The 25,940-nt window shown below is 51.7% G+C and overlaps 1 protein-coding gene across 4 annotated transcripts in view; it reads right to left on the reverse strand.

Annotated features, from left to right (window-relative positions):
- Positions 1-25,940, reverse strand: part of TMEM181 (transmembrane protein 181) — a 69,343-nt gene that overhangs the window by 39,433 nt on the left and 3,970 nt on the right. Inside the window, exon 1 of one of the 4 annotated variants that reach the window (XM_032651297.1) lies at positions 8,345-8,472. The exons of 1 other annotated variant lie outside the window; for it this stretch is intronic. In XM_032651297.1, coding sequence (XP_032507188.1) covers positions 8,345-8,457 — 113 coding nt within the window. In that variant the 5' untranslated portion in view covers positions 8,458-8,472. Of the gene's footprint in view, positions 1-7,948; positions 8,090-8,344; positions 8,473-25,940 lie in introns of those variants that run through there. 2 more of the 4 variants (XM_032651298.1, XM_032651295.1) reach the window with 2 other exon arrangements.

Here is a 25,940-nt window from a genome sequence, read left to right on the forward strand (position 1 = left end):
GAGGGTTCAGAAAGACGACGGCACAAGGTCAAACGCCCGCAGCACACGGACCACGCTGGGTATTTTTCCAGTTTTCTCCTCGGGAACTCAATAAAGGTCTGTCGTTTACCCTTCCTTAAAACTTCCACTTCAATCCAATTTATGAGATACGTCCCTGCTTCGGCAATCAAGCCTCACCCAGCAGGACAAAAAAAGACACGGAGGCAGCAAAACAAGCCCCCGCGTGAGCAGATGTCACGGCACAAGCAGTCCCGCTGACCAGGGCTCGCTGGGGACAGGGTGGGCACGGGCCTCGTTTCCCTCCGTCCCCGTCTCCCGAGCGGCAGGACACCGCCTCAGGCAGCCTCACGTCGGGGGACGCTGCAGCCCCGGTGTCCCGGGCCGGGGACCCGCGCCCAGACTTCAGGACCCAGCTGGCGACGCCTCCGTCTCCCCCGGCCTGCTCACGACGCGTCACCAGTAGCTCTGAAGCAGTTCGCCGAGAACCCAGAGGCTCCCGTCACCTCGGGGACCGCACGTGATTCCCGACAAACCACAGGCCCACACGGCTGAGCACAGTCCACAGAACTCCTGGGCGCCGTCGTGACGGCTGCAGAAGCCGCGGTGGCGAAGAGTCACGGAGAGCAGCCCGGGCCGCCCCCGCGGGCCTCGCCCTGCCCCTCACGCTCGCCGCCTGCCTCCTGGCTTCCTGCCCCGACGCCGCACCCGGCGGCTCCTCTGCCTGCTGCCCATCCCCGCCGCCTGCTGAACAGCCCAGCCAACGTGAAGCAGCCCACAGCCGGGCGTGTCCCCATGAGCAGACAGCCCTCACGCCCTGTGATCGGCCGCCAGCCGGAGGAGTGCCTCTGCTCAGAGGCCAGACGGCGACGTGGAAAACAGACGCGGCCGAGCACCCAAGCGGGCTCCGAGCCACCCTAATCTCCTCCTCTACAGTCGCCCACCCCCTTCTGGGAACTCTCCAGCCCAGAGTCAGGACCCCACACGGACCCTCCAACACCCGTGGACCTCCTGCTTCCTCGTTAACGGTCCTTCCGCCTCCAGGACCATCCCCAGCGTCCTGCCTGCCCCGACCCCACTCAAAACTCGTGGCTCCCAAGACACTTTCCCTTAGGAGTCCTACATCCCATCACGGTCAATAGGTTTAAGACTGAACCCATTAAAAAACAAAATAACATAAACGAAAAACCTGCTTCCACTGCCCATTTCCGGCCTCTCCCCTTTCTCCATCCCCACCTCCAGAAACCCTGGAGTCACCTCCGATGTCCGCCTCTCATTCATCCCACACAGCCAGCCCGGAAGAGGTGACGCCTCTCTTCTCTGCACCCCCAGCACACCACTCCCGCAGTCCAGGCCCTCATCACCTCCCACTCAGCCCCTGCAGCTGCCTTCCAGGTGCGCCTTCCTGTGCGGGTATTACGGCGCTGTTAACATGCTACCCCGACACAGAGAGCGACTCGACTGAGTTTAAATGCCTTCCTATGGCCTTCGAGGCCCCCAAATCCGCCCCTAAGTTCCCACCGTCCTGTATGTACCCTGCGAGAATCACTACCTCCTTAGTCACCACAGCTGCCTTCTCAGGTAGGGACTAACAGCCCCATCTCACAGATGAGAAAGCTGAGGCTCAGCAAGGTAGGTGACCTGCCCTAGATCTCAAAGCAGAGGCTGCATTCAAACACAGGCGCCAGACTCCAGGGCTTAGGGCTTAAATTCTACAAAGCTTCCCACCGTGGTCAAGCCTGAGTCCAGACTAGCCCATTCAGGTACTGCTCTTCTGATCCGAAACAGTCTTTTTCCCTACCAGACTATCCAAATCAGACCCAGCATTCATGGCTCACCTGTGTGTCCCACCTTCTCCATGAAGCTTTCCCTCGCTTCTCCACCTCTCATGGCTGCCCAGGCCTTTAAACCACTACAACGTGTGGCCTGCAGTACATAGTTGAGTGCTTGAAAATAAAGCATCAATCTACCCACGTAGACACCAGACAGACACATGGTGCGCATTCAGAAAACATCTATTCGACTCAACTTTTATAAGTTTTCTCCAAAGTGCTCATGTAGTTCCCTCAAATTGGTGGTGAGATGCCAGGGAGCAGGGAAAGGGCTCCCCATTTCCCCATGCAACCTGGCCAGGTCAAGCACAGCCGCCGATGCAATCTTCTACCTAGATAGCCACGGCAGGAAGACTTCCTACAAAACCCTGCCGGCTCAGGATCGGCGTCTCTCTTTTTCTTCTCTTGATGGGTCCCATACATCAGTCTTCCTCTCCAGGTCCATGGATCTTTCCACACTCAGGCATCTAAAACACACTCAAAAATTCTGGTCTCTTTGGAGCCCCCATGCCCTTGGAAAACCTTTCAAATGCAATGGAACAGACTGTCGCCTTGGCACCAGCTTGTACTCTTTAGGTTCCTGCTAAATTCATCTCAATTTTCATGGGTAATTTACAATATCACAGACATATTTCCTAGAGAAACTAAAAATACATTTCTTGGAAAGCCAACGCCCAAAACTGCAGCTTTAATCCAAATCACCGTAAGCCCTGCCTTCCCTCCATGATGCATATTCATAACCACTTCCAAGAGACCGCTTCCAAAGAAGGTGAATCTTTGGAGACATCAATTCTCATGAGAGAAGGGCTGGAAAACTTACTCTGTAGGGCTCTCCACAGGCGAGCACCATCTTCACCTTACTGGGGCTCCTTGGCATGAAGCTGCTCTAGGCCCCTCTTCTCTACTCTCACTCCCCAGGTGACCTCATCCTGTTTCAGGCTTTAGAGACAATGCACATGCGAGCAATTCCACATCTGTATCTCAGCCCAGCTGGACTCTGGACTTACGTGAAAAGCCTACTTGACAGCTCCACTTGGATATCTGGTAGGCATCTCAAGTGTGACGCATCAAAAACCAGACCCCTGACCTCCCACTGAGGTCACACCCTTGTTCAGACGCCCTTTCCTTCACCGGCCAGCGAGAAAGCCTGTGTCCCCATTAGGGCCATCAAGCACTCCCGACAGGCCACAGCCAACACTCCTTTTCCCACTAAGCACTTCTCCCTCCCACGCAGGTCTCAGAGGAGTTAATAAAGCAGCACTAGAAAGAAACTGTAGGGGAGGCAAGCACTCCATGAGCCTCTTTATGGGCCTGGAGCAGAATGACCATGAAATGGACAGAACTCGGGTGAGCAGAGAAGGCGAGAAAATGCCTCGAGGTGCGTCTCTAAGCGATGCGGAGAGCAGGATGGGAGGAAACCAGCACCACAACCTCTGCCTTTGACGGAGCCCCTGGGGCCAACCAGCCTGCGGCCAGGCAGGAGAAAACAGCACCAGGAGCTGCAGGGGTCTCAGAATCACGTTGTGTGTTTTTTTGTTTTTTGTTTTTTTTTGAAAACCAAAGCAAGCACTGATACATATTCAATCTGAAGACTTCTTTCCCAGAAAAATGCCATCATGGATCTTGTCCAAGTTTGACGCATCTTTATGACACCACAGAATTACATATTCTGTCTCAGCCCCTCAAGTCACGGTGCAGCAGGCAGGTAAGACTGAAACTGCTTCGGGATTACAAATTTTGCTGTTTGCTCACCTCATACCCAGATTTCCCACTTTAGCATTAAAAAATTAGAGTCTGGGCAGTGGAAAGGGATTTTTGATCTCTCAGTCTGTTCTCAAGTTTTAGTTAGGATTTTATTTTTCTCACAATCTGTATAAAAATCATTTGTCGGGCTTCCCTGGTGGCGCAGTGGTTGAGAGTCCGCCTGTCGATGCAGGGGACGCGGGTTCGTGCCCCGGTCCGGAGAGATCCCACGTGCCGCGGAGCGGCTGGGCCCGTGAGCCATGGCCGCTGGGCCTGCGCGTCCGGAGCCTGTGCTCCGCAACGGGAGAGGCCACGGCAGTGAGAGGCCCGCGTACCGCAAAAAAAAAAAAAAAAAAAATCATTTGTCTCCCGGGGCCCAGAGCACTGGCCTGGTGCCCGTCAGGCTGGGTTCAAATCCTGGCTCCCCCACTTCCCTGGGCAACCAGGTAACTTCTCAGGATGTCAGCATCCTCGTTTGCAAACCAGAGACAGGCAGAATGACACCCACAGGACCAGTGGGAGCACAGACGAAAAATGAAACACTTAGAACAGTGTAGTAAGCGCAGAGGAAGAACTCAATCGTGTCAGTTATTAACAGTAATGGTTGTGCTTTTCCCCTGCCCCCACCCCTTTTTTTTAATCTCAGTTTTCATCCAACCGATATCCCTGATGATCCACTATGTAAAATGTCCCCTCCTCTGGTTCAGAACCCAACCAACTGCAGGAAAGGGCAGGAGGGGTCAGTGTTCCCTATGCACCTACTTGGTACCCAGCCAGGTGCCTCCCTGTGAGGCAGGTGTCATCAGCCCATTTTATATATGGGAAAATAGAGGCTGGGGAAAGTATACACCCGCTGAGGTCCCGGTCAGCAGGAGACAGAGGTGGGATTTGAATCCATAGGGTCAGGGGTGGAAAGGAGGCTCACCACTCCCTCACTCTTTGGCCCCCTCACCAAACTTTCCTTTTTAAATAACCCACCATTTAGTGGGGTTTGAGAGGGAGAAACTCTGAGAAGAAGAACAGAATAGGAATTCTGAAATTTCAATCAACCAGCTTGAATATATCACAGAAAAATTATCTTTAGTTATTCAAAAAAGCCATTATACAAACATTCAAGGCCCAACGACCTCAAAAAGTATTTTAATGAACGATGTTCTAAGCTCCTCAAGGAACCAAGAATTCATGTGTATCCTTGCCAGGCCGCAAGCCCAGTGACTCACAGCCAGGAGCGCGTTGGTCAGGTCATCGAATACCCTTCCCATGGCAAACAGAACAAAGAAGCCGGCCATATACTGGGCAGCGCGGCCCGGTGGTTAAGAACTTGGGCTCTGGAGGCTGACTGCCTGGGCTGGAAGGCCCCTGCACCACTGACCAGCGGGGTGTCCTGGGGGGAACAACGTCACCTCCCGGGGCCTCTGGTTCCTGAACTGTAAAATTCAGGAAACTGAGGGACGCCACCACCGAGGGCTGCTGTGACAACGAAGCGAGTTATGACAAGGGAGCCTTGCTAACACTCAGTCAGGGCCAGCTGTTACTGAGGCAGGGGAGTATATCGACCTCAAGACTGTGGGCCCTAGAGCCCACTCCCGGGCTTCCATCCTCTGTGACTTACTAGCCATGACCTGGAGAAACGCACTTGACTTCTCTGCACCCCCGTTTTCTCATCTGTAACACTGGGATAAGAGAAACTTCTTCATGGGAAGGGTGGTTATGAGGCTTACGTGAAACGACATACGTGAAGTGCCGCAGCAGTACCTGGTACACGGTAAACGCCACGTCATCTTTCATTAGCTTTAGAGATCCTTCTGGCTCAGAAAAAAAATCACCTGAAGGGACGCAATCCTAAACAACTCTATGGCTGCAGGAACAGGATTCTGACCCAGCTCTGCTGTCTCCTCAAGCACCAGGACACTCAGAAGGCCTGGGCCACAGCAACCACAGCTGGACTCCACTGTGCTCATTTGTGCCACCCCTTCGCTGCTGCAGAAAAGAAATCTAAGTAACACACTTCTGCACTTAAATGCACCCAGCATGACGGGGACATGTAAAACACACTCTTTCAAAACTGGCTGTAAATGCCAATCAAGACACACACAAGAGGCAACCTGATTGAAGTTTGCAGAGAAATGCTAGTTAAGAGCAAAGAAACAAATGAACCTGAGAAATCTCGGCCACGCGGGGCCCACGCCGGAACCGCTCAAACAGGTGTTCCTGTTAGTCACATTTAGCAACTGATTGAGACACGCCCTACCCCATCCTCCCCCCACCCCCCACCCCCACCGGAACTCTCGGCGCTCTTGCTTCCCTGGCATCATCAGAAAAGGAATGGAGTTTGCAGGCAACTTAAGCATAAAGTTTTTAGAACTGGGAACTCTTTTTTTCTGACTGGTTTTGGTGGCAATCTCTCCTGCCCTCTTGAAAAGAATAGGCTGGACTGCACCTGAACAGGGAGGTCAGTGCAACAGGCCTGCGTGAATCCCCCGGCCCCTAGGCGCACTCCTGCAGGCCCCTCTATCCTCTTCCAATCTCCCCCTGCCCGTTCCTTCTCCTGGCTTCTCTTCCCGCTCCTGTCACTTCTCACCTTTGTCGCCTCGGGTCTCCTTGTCACATCTGCCAACAAGAGCACTTTGACCCTATGAGGCGCTGAAGTCCCGCACACGCTTCAGACTTTCAGGCTTTTTTTTTTTGGTAGGATGTTTATTGGCTGCCAAAGACTTTTTGTGACTTGCAGGTCCCTGCCGTTCTGAGTGCTGGACGATGGTCGCTGGCTGACCTCCAGAGAAGCACACTCCTGGCCCCTTGCTCAACAGGAGAGCATCTGCATGGCCTACCCTCCGCGGGGGGGGAGCAACTCGAAGGCTCCACTCAAGTCCTTCATTCAAACCGTGGTTTTACAGCTCCTCCGTTAGTTACTGGCTCAGCCTGGTCTCCTTGGCTGTCAGGTAACAGAGCACAGGGCTCCCGCAGGAGACACGGACTGCAGTCAGCTACCACCCACACGGCTTCAAACTCTCTGCCTCTCCACGTCCTAGGGAGATCACGCCACCACATGCCACCCCGGCTGCCGTGCAGTGCGGGCCCAAGGAGACTCGGTATGCGAGGACCTCCTAAACATGCTACGTTGTCACACAATTTCACGCAGTATTCCCAGCAGTGCTATTCACAGATACCACAAAGGAATGGCGCCCCCGGAGCTGGAGAGAGGCACTACTGCTAGCCTATCTCCGTCTAGGGTTTAATTAAAAGACAGACCTCTGAAACACCCATCTGGGACTGACATTTTGTGCAAGTCAGCTTTCCTATGTTGTGTTAAAGTGATCAAGTCAGAAACTTCTACAGAAGCAGGAGGAAAGACCTTTCCTTCCACCACACGTGTTTGCATTCAGGCAACACTCAGATCTTACGTCTGGTATGTCCACAGTCAGAGAAATCAGCAGGGGTCCACTGCAAACCTCTAAAACCTCAAATGCACAGAGAAACTCACACAGTCCCGCCTTAGGGCCGCCTTCAATTGTGGGAACCTGCCCGCCAAACCTGCTCCACACTGCAGAGACTCCGGGCAACCCTTCTCTCCACATTTGGAACTCAAGTGCTAAACTTCTTTTTAATTCTCTCTCCTCCTTTTCCGCATGTCCCCTGAGGGGCACCCAGGTGACTCTGTTGCATCAAAAGCAAGCTTTAGGGATGGCGTCCATGGGGCCCTGGACAGGTTTTTCCTCATTAAAACCCCTGAACTTCACAGAAATAATAGGTCCGAAGTCAGCATATTGTAAAACTCATAAACCTCGGTATCCCCGAGATCTAAAGAGGCTGCAGCAGGCTCCCAACGTGGCAAAATCATCAAAAAGCCAATGGAGAGCGCCTCTCTCTACCTGGCGCTGGGCTCCATCACAAAAAGCAGTAGGGCGCCCAGGGCGCTTTTCACAAGAGGTGACGAACAGGACCACTGCCCTAGGCACGGGGTCACCACCTTCCCAGCGGGGAGGCCGGGCGGGGGCTCCGGGAGGGACCAGCCACTCCTCAGCCATCTCCTTGGAGCTGCCCTGGGGAAGGACGGGGGTCACCCGGCTCTCCGGGAACGAGCAGGGCCAGTGCTGGCCTCGCAGGGCCTTCCTGAGATGCGCTCGGGCCAAGGCCCGCCCTGGATCCCCGACCCCGTCTCCGCTACTAACTCCGGCCGGGCCGGCAGGCCCGTGGAGGGGCCCCTGAGCCGAGTCACCCCCACGAAGCCCCGGCTGCGCCCCGAGCTCCACGTGGGCGGGGGGACCCGCGGCAGGGCTCCCGGGAGCGGGACGCGGGAGCCCCAAGTCCGGGCCCGGGCGCCCGGGGGACCCCTGCCCCGCACCCCCTCACGCGCCGCCCGGGCCTGCACTCACGGTTCCATCGCGGGGCCCCGGCCCTCGGCGCCGGGCGGGCTCGGGGCACAGCAGCCGCGGCAGCCGCAGCCGGAGCCAGAGCCGGAGCGACGGCGGGCCGGGAGCAGCCGGCTCCCTGCAACTCGTCAGAGCCCGACGCTCGGCCGCGGTCACGTGCGCGGAAGCGGCTCGCGCGGCGGGGGGGGAGGGGCCGGGGGAGGGGCGCCGGCAGGGCTGGCGGGGCTTTGAGGCCGCGGGCAGCGCCCCAGCGGCGCGTCCACCTCCCCTGCGCCCCGGGAGCGCCGAGGCCGCCCTGGGAGGGGGGGTGGTCAGACTAGGGTTCGCAAGAGAATGAATGAAGGACCTGACTCTCACTCCTTGTCCCTAGCCGAGGGGACAGCACGTCAATTCACTCACCCTCCTCCATCAGGGCATGAGAAAGGCCGTGGGAGTCCATGAATGTCCTGCCGTCGTCTGAAAGGCCCCTTGGTGTCTGCATTTTTCTGGGGGGAGGATCTATACGTTTTCATATTCCCAAAGAGGTTTGTGACCCCAAAGATGTTAAAAGCCAGGGCAAACCTCTGACACCCCCAAGTGATGACGACAGGAGAGCCTTCCCAGCTCTTTCCGGTAGCTTCTCCCGCAAACCTTTTCTGAATTACAGCTACAGATTTTCCGTCCGCTATGCAAGCGCTGTCCCTCAGGAAGGATGTGGGGTGGAGGCAGGGCAAAGCAGCAGCCCGAATTCTAAGAATGACAAAAGACTATTTCTCGAGTTTTTTTCACACACTCTGGAGTGGGGAGGAGAGGGTGTTTCCTGACAAGACCAGGGAACACAAACTGGGAACACGGGGCAGCAGCATCTAAAGGGGCAGCTGCCACTCTGCTCTTTGACAGCGCCTGACTTCAAACATGACTTTTCGTGTGATATCGTTCCGATTCTAAAATGTTCGAAACTAATTCAAAAAAGATTTCAAACTCTGAGGGTGAAAGCAAACACATTTGCTGGCGGCATTTGCCCAGAGGCAGCCGGTTTTTACCACCCGACTGAAGCAGGATTATCTGGTATAGAAATGCCTGCTCTGAGGACTGTGCCAGCCACCTCGCCTCCCTGAGACATCCCCACAGAGCCCTTGATGTTTTCCGATGACTCCAGGCTTTAAAAGAGGTGACATCTTTGAGGCCCAAACTGCCTCCTGGTAACTTCTCCAGGAAGTTGGTCCTCCCTTGAGCTGCAGCCCAGCATCACTTCAATCACTCTTATCCTCAGTTATTTGTTCTTCCAACATTAACTGAGCTCTCAGTGTGGGCCGGGCACGCCTCTCAGCTCTAGAACACAAGGTGAATACATGGGCAAGTCCCTGTCCTCCTGGGACTAACTTTCTAGTGGACGACACAGCCCGCGAACTAAGAATAACCAAATAATTACACAGTCGTCACTGTGATGGGAAAGGAAACGGATGGGTGCTGTGAGGTGTCTGTGACCAAGGGAGGGGACCCATGTATTCTGGGGCTTGGAGGAAGCTGGTCTGACCATCATCCATCCCTCACAGGATACTCCTCCACATTCACCTCCAGGCTCCCCTCCTCTGAGCGCACTGCTGTGTGGCAAGCTCCCTCGTTAAGCTCAGAAGGGAACATGTATCAGGGGAGGCCTGTATCAGCCTGACAGTGAGTTCGTCCTTTGGCAGCTTCAACCCCTTGGGCCCATTATTCCATTCTCAGGTCGTCCCCTCAGCTGTCCACTCAGGTTCATGCTCTCCAGTGAGGAAAACCGGCAATTGCTGAGCACCTGCAAAGCCTAAGGCCTGAGCCAATGAATTCTCTTAACAACTTGATGAGTTTTCAGTGGTCATCGTCCTCATTTATAGCTAGGAAACTGAGGCCTTAAGACGTTACCTGATTCTCTCAGGAACTACTGATAAGAACCCAGCATGACCTGACCCCAGTGTGGGACCTCCAATGTTGGTGTATCATGCACTGATGAATGTGACAGGGATACAGTGACCAGCTGAGGTGGATGCAAATGGGCCGCCAGCTGTACTCTCTGTAACCACAGAGACACTCAGATGCTAATGGACCACCATCTGTAGTCTCTAACCACAGAGACACTCAGATTCTAATGGACCACCATCTGTAGTCTCTAACCACAGAGACACTCAGCCCACATTTGTCAACTTTGTTCTTATTTTAAAACCTTCTAAAATCCAGTTATGCTATGATCAAGATGTTAGAAATAAGATTGGCCTGACATCACTCATTCTTAAAAAAACGCTGCTCATATCTAACGTACACTTCATTTTCTAAGGGCCAACAAACCATCCTTTTAAATAATTTCCTTCTAGAACAGGACCAAAGTCAGGCCCACCAGTCTGCAGCTTGCTGACTTCCACTCACAGCTGTTTTTCAGAGTTGACCGCAACAACTCAAGACGCCCATCTGCAAATGCTGTGATACCCTAGGAAATCAGCTGTCTGTTCCAAGAGACGTGAACTCACTTTGCAATTCAGCAACTGACATTCGTCTAGCATTTTGTAAATACACTCTCGTGATTTCCTTGCCTATCTTATTAATAATAATCAGTAATGGCTAACACTGAGGACTCATGCTCCAGCTGAGCACTGAGTTAAGAAACAGAAACAAAAAAAAAAAAAAAAAAAAAGAAACAGAAACAGCTTATTCCAGTTCCCCCAGCCTACTGTCTTACCTGGGGCTGCCACAACAAAATGCAGAGCGAGCGGCTTATGCAATAGAAGTCCATTTCCTCACAGTTCTAGAGGCTAAAAGTCCAAGATCCAGGTTCTGGCCAATTTAGTTTCTGGTGAGGGCTCTCTTCCTGGCTTGCAGACAGCCACCCTCCTGCTGCGTCCTCACCTGGCCTTGCCCTGGTGTGTGCTGGAGGGAAGAGAAGGAGCACGAGCTCTCTCCTGTCTATTCTTACAAGGACATAACCCTATCAGATCAGGGCCCACACTTATGATCTCATTGAACCGTAATTACTTCCTTGCTCCTAATACAGCCACGCTGGGGGTTACAACTTCAACATATAAACTTTGAGGGGATACAAACATTTGTTCCATAACCCTCCTAAGTGGAAGATTTCTTGAAAAGAAAAACTGACGTACATAGTACAGTGAATATGGAAGAATTCAGTGTCAGCAACTCGAATTGCCTACTCTTTCTTCCAAGGCAGGAAAATCTCAGTCTTGACATTCCCTTAAGCATGATGACAGTTGATGACGGTTCATGTTAGCAACATCTCTTGGCCTGTGGTTTTTTTTTTTTTTTTTTTGCGGTACGCGGGTCTCTCACTGTCATGGCCTCTCCCGTTGCGGAGCACAGGCTCCGGATGCGCAGGCTCAGCGGCCATGGCTCACGGGCCCAGCCGCTCCGCGGCACGTGGGATCTTCCCGGACCGGGGCACGAACCCGTGTCCCCTGCATCGGCAGGCCGACTCTCAACCACTGCGCCACCAGGGAAGCCCCGGCCTGTGGTTTTGACAGCTCCTGGACAGTCATGTGCTGCTGACTCATCTTCCCTGCAATAAGCAGAGGTACTCCCGTGGGCGGCTCAGTTCTCTCCCCGTGCTGCCTTCCCAGGACTGCCACACCCCCATCGTTTGAAGGAGGGCTCGCGCCTTCCCAGGCCACTTGTTGCATCACATGTGGGAACTTACTTCTCATTGTCTTATCTGCTCCTAAGAACTGATCGTTAGAAGCAAGGGTCTACAGCAATCCCACTACTGGGCATATATCCAGAGAAAACCATAATTCAAAAAGACACATGCACCCCAGTGTTCACTGCAGCACTATTTACAACAGCCAGGTCATGGAAGCCACCTAAATGCCCACTGACAGACAAATGGATAAAGAAGATGCGGTACATATATACAATGGAATATTACTCAGCCATAAAAAGGAACAAAACTGGGTCATTTGTAGAGCTGTGGATGAATCTAGAGACTGTCATACAGAGTGAAGTAAGTCAGAAAGAGAAAAACAAATATCATATATTAACACATATATGTGGAACCTAGAAAAATGGTACAGATGAACTGGTTTGCAGGGCAGAAATTGAGACACAGATGTGGAGAACAAACGTATGGACACCAAGGGGGGAAAGCGGCGGGGCCGTGGGGGGGAGTGGGATGAATTGGGAGATTGGGATTGACATATATACACTAATATGTATAAAATGGATAACTAAAGAGAACCTGCTGTATAAAAAAGTAAATAAAATTCAAAACATAAATAAATGGCAAAAAGAAGCAAGGGTCTAACTCTTATTGGTTCAAATGCTTTCTCTTGCTTATCAAGTTCACAGAAGTTCTGCCCAGCACTTATTGACAATATAAGGCTATTGCTTTGGCTTTCTTATCATTGTACTTGTTCCCATTATTTATTGTTGCATGACAAACTGCCCTGACATGTAGTAACTGTTGTAGTTATCTACCACCACATAACAGATTACCCCAGGACTTTGTGGCTTGAAACAGCACTTCCTATCTCTCGGTTTCTGGGGGTCGGGAATCTGGATGCGGCCTAACTGGGTGTTTCGGCTCAGGCTCACTCACAGGCTGCGGTCAAGGTGTCAGCAGGGCTGAAGTGTCCTCAAGGCTCAACTGGGGAAGGATCTGCCTCCAGGCTCACATCATGGTCGTTGGCAGCATCTGGAGGTCACACACAGTTCCTTGCCACGTGAGGCAGCGTACAACATGGCAGCTTTGATTCCTCTGAGTGAGTATGTGAGAAGAACCAGAGAGAGTGAGAGTTCAATGGAAGTCAGTCCTTTGTCACCTAACCTCACAAGCAAGATCTCCTCACTTTTGCTCTATCCTCTCCTTTGGAAGCAGATCACAGGTCCGCCCCACACTCAAGGGGTGGGGATCATGTAAGGGTGTGAATACCAGGACGTGGGGGCCAGTGGGAGCCCTTGTAGACGGCTTGAAACAGCATTTGGTTCTCTCTCACGGTCTGTGTGTTGACTGAGCTCAGCTGGGCAGCTCTTGCTGTGGGTCTCTCTCGAGAACGCAGTCAGATGACATCTGGGGCTGCAGTCCCGTGAAGGCTCAACTGTGTGGGACATCCAGAATGGCGTCTCCACTCTGCTGGAGGCATGTCTGGTGCTTCAGTTGGGATGGCTGGAAAGCTGGGGGCTGGCCAGACAGTCTTCCCTCCATGTGGCTTCCTTCCCCACATGGCTAGTTTGGGCTTCCTCACAATCTCAGGGGAGTCGGACTTCACACACGGTAGCTGGTTTCTCCTGGGACAGATGCTCTAAGACACCTAAGCAGAAGCTGCAGGGCTGCAATGATCTACCCTCAGGCGTCATTCAGCATCTCTACCACCACATTCTATTGGTAAAGAGAGCCAGAGCCAGCCCAGATCCAAGAGCAAAGGACAACAAAGGAGCATGAATCCTGGGAGCAGGGGCTCTTTGGGGTACCATCTTTGGAGACTCGCTACCACAGTCCTGAAGTCCACAAACATGTTTGTTTCATCTCTTTTCTTCATCTCCAAAGGTAAGATAACTATGTACAGAACTTTTAAGTTTCCTACTGTGCTGAAGAGTTTACATTTATATTATCTCATTCTATCCTCTAAGCAACCATTCAAACAAACACGCTCTTTTGCCTCGGTACCTGTTGGTACTTGCAATAATGAAGACTAGGGAGTCTGCCGGTGCCCAGCCCTGCTGTCTCACACACAGCTCAGCACAGCCCTTACTCAGGGCCCCCGGGTGCTCCTATTCACCAGGAATTAGTGTCTGTATACCACACCCTTCTCTGCCTCTGGTCGTTTGAGAGTTTCAAGCATCCATCCCAATTTGTTAAAGTGAAACGTGTCTTTTGTTCTCGACCTCTGGGCAGTGCCGTCCCACCACCATCTCCTGTGACTTTACTCTTTTGACCTTCATTTGTCCTCAGCTTTCCAGGGCCTGGCCCCCAGCCTGGTACAGGAAGAAAACCGACACGTGTACTGAACAAATGACCCCACTGGATTTGTGAGATGACTGGTAATAGACCAGTGTGTTTTCTAATAGTTTAGAGAATGGGGTGCACCTTCCCATGGAAGGAAAGGCAAGGGGGTTACAGGGCAGTGAATGTATCCCTTGGAGGCGGATGTCTTCCGGCTTGAACAAATTGCTGGTCCTGGTTTTCCTGAGACCTTTCCGGGTTTAGTGCTGAAAGTCGCCTGTCTGGGGACCCCTGAGTCCCAGGCAACCCAGGACAGTTGGTCACCCTACTTCTGGCCCGTATTTTTTTCTGAATTACTGGGCAATTGTCTTAAGGTTTAAAGAATGTCTTGGCTTGGATCCCTCAAAAACAGACCCTGAGGACATAGTTTCCATGTTAACTTTATGGGGAGCAGGTTCAACCTCTGGGAAACAAGGAGGGGAGAGAATGAAGGGCGGCAGGGACACGGGAGGGTAAATTCAGGGAAGCGCAAGCTGCCCACAGCTTCCCGACCGACACAGCTGGTTACTCGGTCTTCCAGGATAGCTCGAGAGGGACAGACAGACACGACCAGGGTAGCTCCGGAAAGGCAGACAGAAACTACCATGTCGGGAAGGAACCTGTTGGCTCTGTCCTGCCATCCGTCTCCCATGGGTCAGAGTCTGACCTACACACACGGGTAATGTTCTGGGCCCCCGCAGGTGGCCACCGGGGAGCCAGGGCCCGTGGGCACCAGTCCAGTCAGTGTGGGATGAACCAGCCTCCCTGCCAGTCAGCTCCCAGGGCTCCCTAGTTTGTGCGGCGGTGGAGGAGGCATAGGGCTGGGAACCACGTGAGCGTTCACAGGATGGCTCAGGTGAGTAAGCGAGGTATGGGGCCACAGTGGGGGTGGGATGGGTGGATACTGGGCAGGGCCTGGCAGCTCTGAGGACCTGTCAACGGGATCCAGTACGAAGAGGTGGCGAAGGCTGAAATCGCTGTTGCAGATATTGGGGAAATGAGCAGCCTGGGAAAACCTAGCAGGATTGGGGGGCTTTGTTGAGGCCCCAGCTGAGGCCCACGACCTCATTTATTTTTTTTTTTTTGGCCACTTCAAGATGCAGGCGGAATCTTAGTTCCCCGACCAGGGATTGAACCCTGCCCCCTGCAGTGGAAGTGCGGAGTCTTAACCACTGGACCCCCAGGGCAGTCCCCCGTGATCTCATGTTAACGGTGACTTCCCTTAATGCCTGCCCGGTAGAGGTTTCCTCCTGCAACTGAGCAGTATACGCACAGAGAAGAGATTCTGGTATTGATCCAAGACTGGGGGCTCCCAGGCAGCTGAGACAAAAGGACAGAGAAGCAAAGTAGTTTAGGATAATGGGCCTCAGAATTTGCTGAAGTCAAAATCACTTGGGGGAGCTTTAAAAAGTCCTAGTGCCCAGGCATCGGTCGTTTTTAAGGCTCTCTAAAGGATCCCAATGTACAGCAAATTTGATAACCAGGGGTTTGGGGCATTGGGAAGAGAGATTAAAACGATGGATCTACGCTGAATCAGTTTCAGCTCCTTCTTGAGATCCAGTTTCATTTTTGCTCTTTGGTTTTGTAAATTATCTCTGTATCTTTGTAATAAATTCCCTCCTTTTGGCTGAAATTAATACTTGTAACCAATAATATTCAACGCTACAGTACCATATCTCTATAAAGTGACAATTAATGCCTCTCAGTGTCCCTGACATTGCTCTCAACAAGGAGAACTGCAGCCAAGTTATCATTCTTATTTCAGCAAGGAATGGTATTCGAGTTTGCATGTGGCCCTGAACAAGCTGAAGATGGCCCACTGCTGGGAGAGTGCCCGGTCTGGAGCCCTGGATCATTCACCCCTGGGCGATAGGCACGCTTGTCCTTTCCAAATTGACTTTTAAGTAATCTTTGTTGGCCTGAATCTGAAATTGAGGCTCTCTTCACTCAAGAGCATGGGGTTACACCTCAGGAACACTGCCATCATCATGCTGGATAGATCAACCAGGGTAGACTGCAATCATCTTCACGTAGAGACATAATCACATTTTCAGGTCCTCAGGGACTCGATGGTTAGATTTCAACATGACTTTGTTAGCTGTACCTCCCCACAAACAAATACAGCTAATGGGCGCTCCCCCAGCCATGTGGCTGAATTAAGAGGAACTGAAAGTGCACAGCGGTCCCGGGTTGCAGCAGCATTGTTTCCAGGTTTGCTTTGGTCCCATTATTCCCTAGGAGACAGAGCGGGCGGGCAATGCCCCACCCACCCACGTTCCCCCCATTCTGGGCGCAGCACATTTGGGGGGCCTAGCTCATCCCAGAAAGCCAGGCTTCCAGCAGGGAGCCACCCACCACCCAAGCCATGTCCTACACACCAAACCAAGCTGCTCAAATAAGGGCCACGATTGCAAGGCAGGGTAAATGCTGAGTGAGCAGCCCCAGGCACGCGTGGGGCCACCCAGATGCAGGTCGGGGGTCACTGGGCTACAGAAATCCTCTGCTTTGCCTTTGAATATACAGAACAAGGGGATTTATCCTGACTTCCTAGGTGTGGCCTAAACCACACAGCTCAAGTCGATATGGAGCAGTCGAGGGAGAGGGATGTGGCAGGAACGCTGGTATGGAAAAGTCCAAGTGGGCGTGGCAGTGCCCTGAAGTCCCGCCTGGGCAACCCCGAGCCTAAAGCAGTGGCTGCCGAAAATCCCGCCTCCTGGTGCGTTTCCCTTAAGAGACGTGCCAGAGAGAAGAGCATCCTCAGGGGAAAGGCAGACCATTCACACATTTCTTTCACTGCTGTTTAGATTCCATTTAGTTATTTTTTCTTAAGTTATGGAAGCAGGTAAGGTATTAACAAGAGATTTCATTTCAGGATAGGGAAGGAACTGCTACAAAATAGTTGCTATTAAAGAAAGGGCCTTGAGAGTGTTTGCCTTGTGGGGATTCTCCCTTGAGAACCACGGCCCAAAGGCCACGGGGCTGTCTTTATTGAATGCAAAGCGGGGACAGGACTAGGGAAAGAGAATGAGGGCGCTGGAAGAAGGAGGGAGAAGCATTCCAGAGTGGAGAGGCGCAAGCGTGTGTGTGCCCCAGTCACCTCTGCTGCTGACCCTGGCCGTGACACACCAGCTCACGCACACGCGACTCCCAGTGGACAGCACATCTACAGAGCCTGGGGTCCTGCCTTCTCTGGCTCGACCTGGAGTCTCTCCTGGCAGACTGGTCACTTGCAGGCCATCTCTCACTTCTAGGGTGACGAGCTGGCTCGATTTTCCTGGGACTGAGGGGTTTCCCAGGACATTGGACTTTCAGTGCTAAAGCCAGGACAATTTGGTCTCCCTACCTCTAACCCAACAGCTCCTGGGCTGGCTGGGTTCCTCCCATACTAGAGGCCTGGGCCAGAGCTGTGTCCTCTGCCCCAGCGCACACACATACACCTACCACACGCCACACACACACACACACACACACACACACACACACACACACACCGCTTTCCCAGCCTGAAACTCATAAACCTCAGGCAGTTCGGGTGACACAGAGAAGACCGTAGACACCTCTGCTGGGGAGACTGTCACTGGGCCACCCGCTTCAGACCCACAGCTGTCTTGGTTTCAGAGCTGGGAGGAATCTGAGATGATTCCACAAGACGCACAGACCTGATTCCAAGATGGCAGCAACGGAGCCAAGTCAGGATTCCGTCCTCCTGACTGTTGTTCATCAAACATTCCGCTGCTAGTTTAGAAAGTATTTGCAGAGAGGAACCTAAATCCACAGCCCTCTGTCAATCGTGCCCCTCGCAAAAGACTCGGAAGTCCTAACCCCCGGTGCCTGTGAAGGTGGGCTTTTCTGGAAATAGGGTCTTTGCAGACGATCAAGTTAAGATGAGGTCAGAGTGGGCCCTGGTCCAACATGGCTGGTGTCCTTATAATGAAGGGAAATTTGGATGCGAGGCAGACATGCATAGAAGGAAGATGATGTGAAGACAGACAGCCATCTATGAGCCAAGGGACATGCGGGGCCACCAGAATCCAGCAGAAAGGCCTGGAACAGGTCCTCCCTCACAGCCCTCAGAAGAAACAAACCTGCCGGCATCTTGATATCAGAATTCCGGCCTCCAGAACTGTGAGACCATGAATGTCTGCTGTTTAAGCCCCCCAGTCTGTGGCATTCTGTCACGGTGGCCCTGGAAGCTAATCCAGAGCCCCAGCTTTTCGTATGTCAGGGACAAGGCACGTTTCACGCTTTGCATGTCCTGCCCAGCTTGGAGGCCTGTTCTCGTCTGGCAACTGATGCTCTAACTGCTGTAAGAGCTGAGTCATCACTGCAGCCGGAGAAAGACGGGGGCCCCAGAGAATAGCTGGGGTGCTTACGCCCGCTCTGCTCCCTAGGAAGTGAATATCTTTCTCTTTTCTTCTTGGTTCAGAGCAAGATGTAGCATTAAAGAAAAAAGAACAAAACAACTCTGTTGCGTGGGCCATAGCTCAGCTCACATTAAGATACACATAAAAATAATGAAGCTGGGGTGAACCACCAGGAAGAGCTCTGATAAGCATACAGCACCTCCGTTGCTGAATTCCAGAGGCGGTACAAATACAGGCAGCCAGCTGAAGGCATTTTGAATTTCCCTGAAGCCCAGAGCTGGGCCACCTGGGCACACCAAGTGATGAATGAGCAAGCACCATGAAACGGCACTGGTGGGTATTGTGGGTCCAAGGAGGCTACCACTCCCCTGGGGAGTGCGTTTCAAGCCTGGGCCTACTTATACCTTCATCATGCCTCAGTGGTGGGGACACAGTAGACAAATGTTCAGCAGAGAAGTGCCAGCTAAGACAGTGAGAAGTAAGGGACGTGGTGCACACACACACAGGGATAAGGCTGCACACCACCCAGCAAGCTGCCCCCTCTCGGGCCTCCCGGGGTTGTACTCAAAGCACCTGATGGAAACCTGTACTCTGTAGAAAGGAATCATTTTTCCAGTATTAAAGAAAAGGGTGCTTAGCCCTGCAGCTAAGAAGGTACCCTTATGCGTTTGGAAAGCCATAGCCAAGGTGCAGAGCCTAAGGATGAGGGACAAAATGGCAGTGATATGATAGTGGGAGACGTCGCCCAGGGCTGGCTAGGGAGAGACGGGTTGGTGCAGCTGTGTCGGGATCCCCTCGCTGGGACACAGCCCCAGGGCCGTCGTGCATCAGGTGTCAGCCAGGACCCTGGTGATGCTTAAAAGCAGAGCATCAGTGCAGTGTTTCCCAGACAAACTGCCCGACCCATCTCTTAGTTTTAATGTTTTAATTGGCATTTTCCTGTTTCCAGAGTTGGAGCATTTCTTCATATGCCTTCTGGGTTTCCTAATCCGTACACTCTCTGTTCTGATGTTCTGCCCATTTTTGGATATTCTGCCATGTCATGGTGGTGGTGGTGGTGTAGGATTTCTTAATATATTCTAGGAGTTCCAGGGATTTCCCTGGTAGCCAGTGGTTAAGACTCCATGCTCCTAATGCAGGAGGCCCGGGTTCGCTCCCTGGTCAGAGAACTAGATCCCTCATGCCACAATTAAGATCCCACATGCTGCAACTAAAGATCCCGCACGCCGCAATTAGAGATCCCACATGCCACAACTAAGACCTGGCGCAGCCAAATAAATAAATTTTTTATAAATAACTAACAAACTAAGTAAATAGTGGCTCCATATAAAGAATAGACCTTGAGAAAGAGAAATTAAAAAAAACAATCCCATTTATTATTGCATCAAAAAGAATAAAATACCTAGGAATAAACCGTTCTAAGAAGGCAAAAGACCTATACTCTGAACACTGTAAGACATTGATGAAAGAAATCGAAGATGACACAAACAGATGGAGAGATATACCATGCTCTTGGATTGGAAGAATCAATATTGTCAAAATGACTATATTACCCAAGGCAATCTACAGATTCAATCCAGTCCCTATCAAATTACTAATGGCATTTTTCACAGAACTAGAACAAAAAATCTTAAAATTTGCATGGAGACACAAAAGACCCTGAATAGCCAAAGCAGTCTTGAGAAATAAAAATGGAGCTGGAGGAATCAGGCTCCTTGACTGCATTAACTAAATATTTTCTAATGTAGTTTAATAATTTTCCACTATATTTTTTTAGTTAATTTCCTATGTTATATTGAGTGGTTGCTCTAGGGCAACCAATGCCCAGCAGGTTCTTCTCAGTTATACTGGGAGCTCACATGGGACTCTTCAGTTAATAATTTCTACCTTTAAAAACTAGGGCAAAGGGCTTCCCTGGTGGCGCAGTGGTTGAGAGTCCGCCTGCCGATGCAGGGGACGTGGGTTCGTGCCCCGGTCCGGGAGGATCCCACATGCCGTGGAGCGGCCGGGCCCGTGAGCCATGGCCGCTGAGCCTGCGCGTCCGGAGCCTGTGCTCCGCGGCGGGAGAGGCCACAGCAGTGAGAGGCCCGCGTACCGCAAAAAAAAAAAAAAAAAAAAAAAAAAAAAACTAGGGCAAAATATGGCTGCTTGTAATTAGTGGAACCTCTTCTGTTTGCTCATTCATGTTTTTCATGCAGCAGTTATCAGTTGAGCACCTATTATGAGACGGACTTTGTATCAGGTGCTCATAACATAGAGATGGGTAAGATGTGGTCCTGCCTTCATGGCGTTTGCAAGGCCCTGGGAGAGGCAGATGATGAGAGGTGATCCCAATATGGTGGGTATGAGCTGTTACAGAATGCTGGAAGAGTATAAGAAGTGGAAACTGCCCAGACTGGACCGGGCAATGGGGTAGGGAGAGACTAGGGCCACAATGAAAGGAGGTGCAGGTTGTCTACTGCTCAAAGACACCAGCCAAGGGGCCAGGTGAAACCCAGCTTATACAACCAAAATGGACTTGAGACCGTGTCAGCCTGCAGCGTAAGTCATAATGAGAGGCTTTAGGAAGGAGATTGCACCTGAGTTTGGCCTTAAGGGATAAGTAGAAGTGATCCAACCATAGGAGAAGAAGGGCAGAGTGATAAGAAAGAACGAAGGTAGAACACAAGCCTGCTCCCAATTTAAATGGGAGGGATTTGGAAAGCCTGTGATCCGTCAGACATCAGGGCATCTGTCAAAATGCAGATTCCTAGGACACATATTTTTACTGACTAATTCAGAATCCCTGGGGGGTAGGACCTAGGAATCCTCATTTATTTAACAAGTTCCGTGGTGGCTCTTATACGCATTAAAGTTTGAGAGCCCCTGACCTAACCTAACACCTTAGAATTCAGCTTCATGCTGCCTTTGCTGTTATACTGACCCTGGGTTGCCCTAATAATACTCCTCATACATTTTTTTTTCAGACTAAGTTCTCAAAATGGGGCTTCTACCTTATTCCTTTTTCTTTCCCACCTTTGGATCCAGCTCTAATAACTGGAATTTTGTTTTATTCTCTTTGCTTGAGACCCTGACTTGGAAATCTTCTAGTAGCCCCAGGCCTTTGTAAATGGAGGTAGAAAGTCAAAAGCTTTGCAACTCAAAATGTGGTCCACAGACAGGCAGCACTGACATCACCTGAGAGCTTGTTGGAAATGCAGAATCTCAGCCCAGAGCCTGAATCAGAACCTGCACTGAACAAGGCCCCTGGGTACGTCCTAGTTGGAAGAATGAAAGAAGATAATACAGGCTTTGTTCATGTCAGCCCTCTCTTCTATGAAGACTGGAGTCCTTTCTTTGAGACTCAGCCCAGGAGGGTGAGAACCATCGGGAATGCAGGCCTCCTGCCTTTGCTGTTGCCAGACACACCATGGGGCCTCCAAACCCAACCTTTTCCTGGTCGTCAGCCTGTGGTCTCTCCCATGCTCCACAGAAGCTGCCCTCTGACCACTGGACTGGACTTTCTATCAGCACCCAGCAGTTCTAATTCCACACCTCAGTCCCCCCTACTCCCCCAGCATACCCAAGCTGACCACAACTGAGTGTTCCATCCTAAGAATCAGTGCTCTGTTGGGGGTTGTATAGATCTCTTTTTTCTGAGTAATTTGAAATCTGAAATCGTCTACCACAGTGGTTAGAGACAAGGACCATGAGGGCATACAGACTTGAGCTTGAATTCTGGCCATAAAAAGTAACCTTGGGGCTCCCCTGGTGGTGCAGTGGTTGAGAGTCCACCTGCCGATGCAGGGGACACGGGTTCGTGCCCCAGTCTGGGAGGATCCCACATGCCGCGAAGTGGCTGGGCCCGTGAGCCATGGCTGCTGAGCCCGCGTGTCCGGAGCCTCTGCTCCGCAACGAGAGAGGCCACAGCAGTGAGAGGCCCGCCTACCGCAAAAAAAAAAAAAAAAAAAAGTAACCTTGGACAAGTTACTTGGTCTTCTAGACCTAACGGGGTTGTTGGGAAAATTATATAAGATGATACATATAACCTCTTAGCCCAGGGCTTGATACATAGTGAGTCTACAATAGCAGGGTAGCAATTTTAATATCTGACAATATATAGTTCAAGGGACAAAGAAGGGCATTGTAGACTAGCAAAAGGGACAACAGGGCAAGAAGAGATGTCCATTATAAACATATATGTACCCAACAATACAGCCTCAAAATATATCATCCTCTGGTTGTGGGATTAGAGGAACAGCTAATGAGATGATGACAGACTCAACATTAGAAATGATGTCCAAAGGCTGAAGGGGGGAAAAAACGGTGAATGCAGTCTTGGGCCATGTGAATAGAAACACCATGTCTGGATCAGGGAGGCATAATACTCCTATTTCTGTGCAGGGCAGACCATCACTCAGAGGGATCAGCTCTGGATGCCATGCATTAAGTGCGGCTGTGACAAACCAGGATATTACTTCCCCCTCCCAGTCCACAATCCCTTTCTTATGGTAACATCATCTCCTTTTTAAAAGAATTAATTAATTAATTTATTTATTTTTGGCTGCACTGGGTCTTCGTTGCTGCACGCGGGCTTTCTCTAGCTGCGGCGAGCAGGGGCTACTCTTCGTTGTGGTGCATGGGCTTCTCATTGCAGTGGCTTCTCTTGTTGCGGAGCACGGGCTCTAGGCACACAGACTTCTGTAGTTGTGGCACGCAGGCTCAGTAGTTGTGGCGCGCAGATTTAGTTGCTCCACGGCATGTGGGATCTTCCCGGACCAGGTCTCAAACACGTGTCCCCTGCATTGGCAGGTGGATTCTTCACCACTGCGCCACCAGGGAAGTCCTGTTTAGTGCTGTTAATCATAGTGCCATGGCCTTGGGGAAAAGTAGGGTCCATTCTGAGCTCAAACAGTAAACAGAGACTCTGCCTAAGAAGCTTTGAGGGGTTTCTCTGGTGGCGCAGTAGTTGGGAGTCTGCCTGCCAATGCAGGGGATACGGGTTTGAGCCCTGGTTCGGGAAGATCCCACCTGCCACAGAGCAACTAAGCCCGTGCACCACAACTACTGAGCCTGCGCTCTAGAGCCCGTGAGCCACAACTACTAAAGCCCGTGCGCCTAGAGCCCGTGCTCCACAACAAGAGAAGCCACCGCGATGAGAAGTCCGCACACCGCAACAAAGATTAGCCCCCGCTCACCGCAACTAGAGAAAGCCCACGGGCAGCAACGAAGACCCAACGCAGCCAAAAATAAATAAATTTATAAAAAATAAAATAAAAAAAAAAAGCTTTGAGACCGTGTAGAGGACAAGGTGCAAGAGGTGAACATGAGAGAAGGGCATCTCTGGAGCCCCTGGAGGGACAAAAGAGCTCTAAAAGACAGTCCCAGCTCCAGGGGGCAAGTCCTTCAGGATCACACAGTGAGGGCCTGAAAAGGGCCACTGGATCTGATGCTTCGAGGTCACCAGGGACCTGGGCAAGGGCAGCGCCAGGATGGGTGTGGCGCCTGCCAGGGTTTCCAGGCAGATCAAGGAAGAGACAGGACCACAAGGTGGCAGTGCTGCACAACAAGCTTTGTCGGGTGACACTTGGACAGGTTGGACGCAGGGAGGCCCCTCTCAGCACGAGGACCCTCCTCCCCCAGACAGCGGTCAGGGCCACGACTCACCCCCAGAGGAGAGGGGGATCAGAGAGGGGGCTTGTGTGTCCGGGTGGTGTCGCTCGGCAGCAGGGTGGGGAGACGGGGGTCAGACGGCTCCCAAGGGGAACCATGATTCAGGGTCTTTTTATAGCCACAGGGTTTGTCATACCAATGCCTATATCTATGACTAGCAGATGTTGGTGGAGTTTCACAGGTGTGCAAAGCAGGGACTCTGAATGGCTAAAAATATGCTTCTTTGGGCTATATTAAAAATAATTGTGAGAATTTGAGTTGGGTGCCAGTGGGAGGGAGTTAGGCATCTTCTATGAAATAAGTGAAAAAGCAAACAACATGGGAGCCAACGTTCTGGGACCATCTTTAACCCATTTATAGAAAAACACGGTGGGTGGGGGCAGAAGCCAGACCAACATATGTTGGAGAAGAAGACATGGTTGCTTCCAAAGGAGGCTGGGCTGAGGCAAGTCTGTTTGTTTAAGCAGATGGGAAGGAGTCAAGAGTGGAGGGGAAGGCAGACCTGAGCATGATGGGGGATAACTGACGGAGGAAGACCCTAGAGCCGGGAGAGGAGATCCTGGGGAAGAGCAGCAGTCGTGGGGATGGAGTGCTGGTCGGGGGGGTTGCATGGAGACATGTGGGGGGTGCCCGGGGGTAGCTGACCTGCCCTGGCGTCTGCCACTGGCCCCTCGCCTCACACATGTGTTTGCTCAGGTCTGTGGCCCGTGGCCCACCTGGGGCCTGCATCTTGTCCCAGATAGAAAACAACAGTGCCAGACTCCACCACTGAGCCAGATTTGTACCCAATCCTAAGTTCTCAAGCATGTAAGCTTAATGAAATGATTTTTCTATCTTTGAAATGACGGAGACAGAGAAGCTTTTTTTTTTTTTTTTTTTTTTTTCCGCCGACACACTGTGTGCCTTGTGGGATCTTAGTTCCCCAACCAGGGACTGAACCCATGCCCTTGGCCATGAAAGCACGAAGTCTTAACCACTGGACCGCTGGGGAATTCCCCAGAGAAGCTGGTTCTAATAACACAGTCTCATCAGGGACACTTATTATTTCCTCCCATCAAAAAAGAAACAAAAGACAGAGAGAGGCATCAATGCTCAATAGTCACAGAGCTGCTCCAGGAAGCTGAAAACAAGGAGAAAGTCAGCCCGCTGAAACATTAACATTCACATCAGTACCAATGGGACAGGGCGGAGACACGCAAGTTTGCCTTAAAGAGAAAAAGAATGGTTCTCAGACCTTTAAACCTGACTGCAACCCGTCCAGATGTATTAATTCAACAAGGAAGGTTGGTCAGCCTAGGAGCATGGCAAAGGGAGAATTAGCCAACGTAACGGTTGACAGCGGTCACTGAGTTTGTGTAGGGGAGAGGGCGCCTCGACTACCAACTCCCAATACTCCTGTCCGATGGCAAGTCCGTCCCATTGAGGAGATGGGTACACCAGGCTCTCTCAGCCTGATGCCCATAAACCTTCCCCTGACGCACATGGGTTCTCCATCCCGGCTGAGAATGAGCCCAGGCCAATTAAGTCCGCATCCTTGATGGTGGGGCCTGGGCCTCTGTATCTTTAAAAGCTCCCCCAGATGGTTCTGATGTGCGGCCAGCATCGAGAAGCCCTGATCTGACTGCTTCCCCTGGCTCTGACTCCATGCCCACCATTGCCTGTGTTCTCATGGGTCTGCATCGGCCCGTTAAACCGGCATTCTGATTCTGCACGTTAATCCAGAGCTTGGTTAATGGGAAGGCTTCACTGAAATCTGGTTTTCTCTCAATGTGCTGGCGAAATTAAGCCAGCAGGACTGAGGGTCAGGCCCAGAGCCCTGATGATGAATCCACTGACGTGATGAAATGTTGCTTCCAGAAGCCTCGTGGGTGAGGACACCCTGGGGCATCATCTCACTGGCCAAGAAAACTCAAGTCCAACTTGCTTGCTCCTATGTTTTACACAGATAAAGTAATAACCCAAGAAACAAAGGATGGATCCTCAAAATGGCCAAACACAAATTCTCTGAGAGCTGAGCTCTAACGGATCACGTCTATTATCC

Source organism: Phocoena sinus, chromosome 12, assembly GCF_008692025.1.
Source record: "Phocoena sinus isolate mPhoSin1 chromosome 12, mPhoSin1.pri, whole genome shotgun sequence".
Classification (NCBI taxonomy): domain Eukaryota; kingdom Metazoa; phylum Chordata; class Mammalia; order Artiodactyla; family Phocoenidae; genus Phocoena; species Phocoena sinus.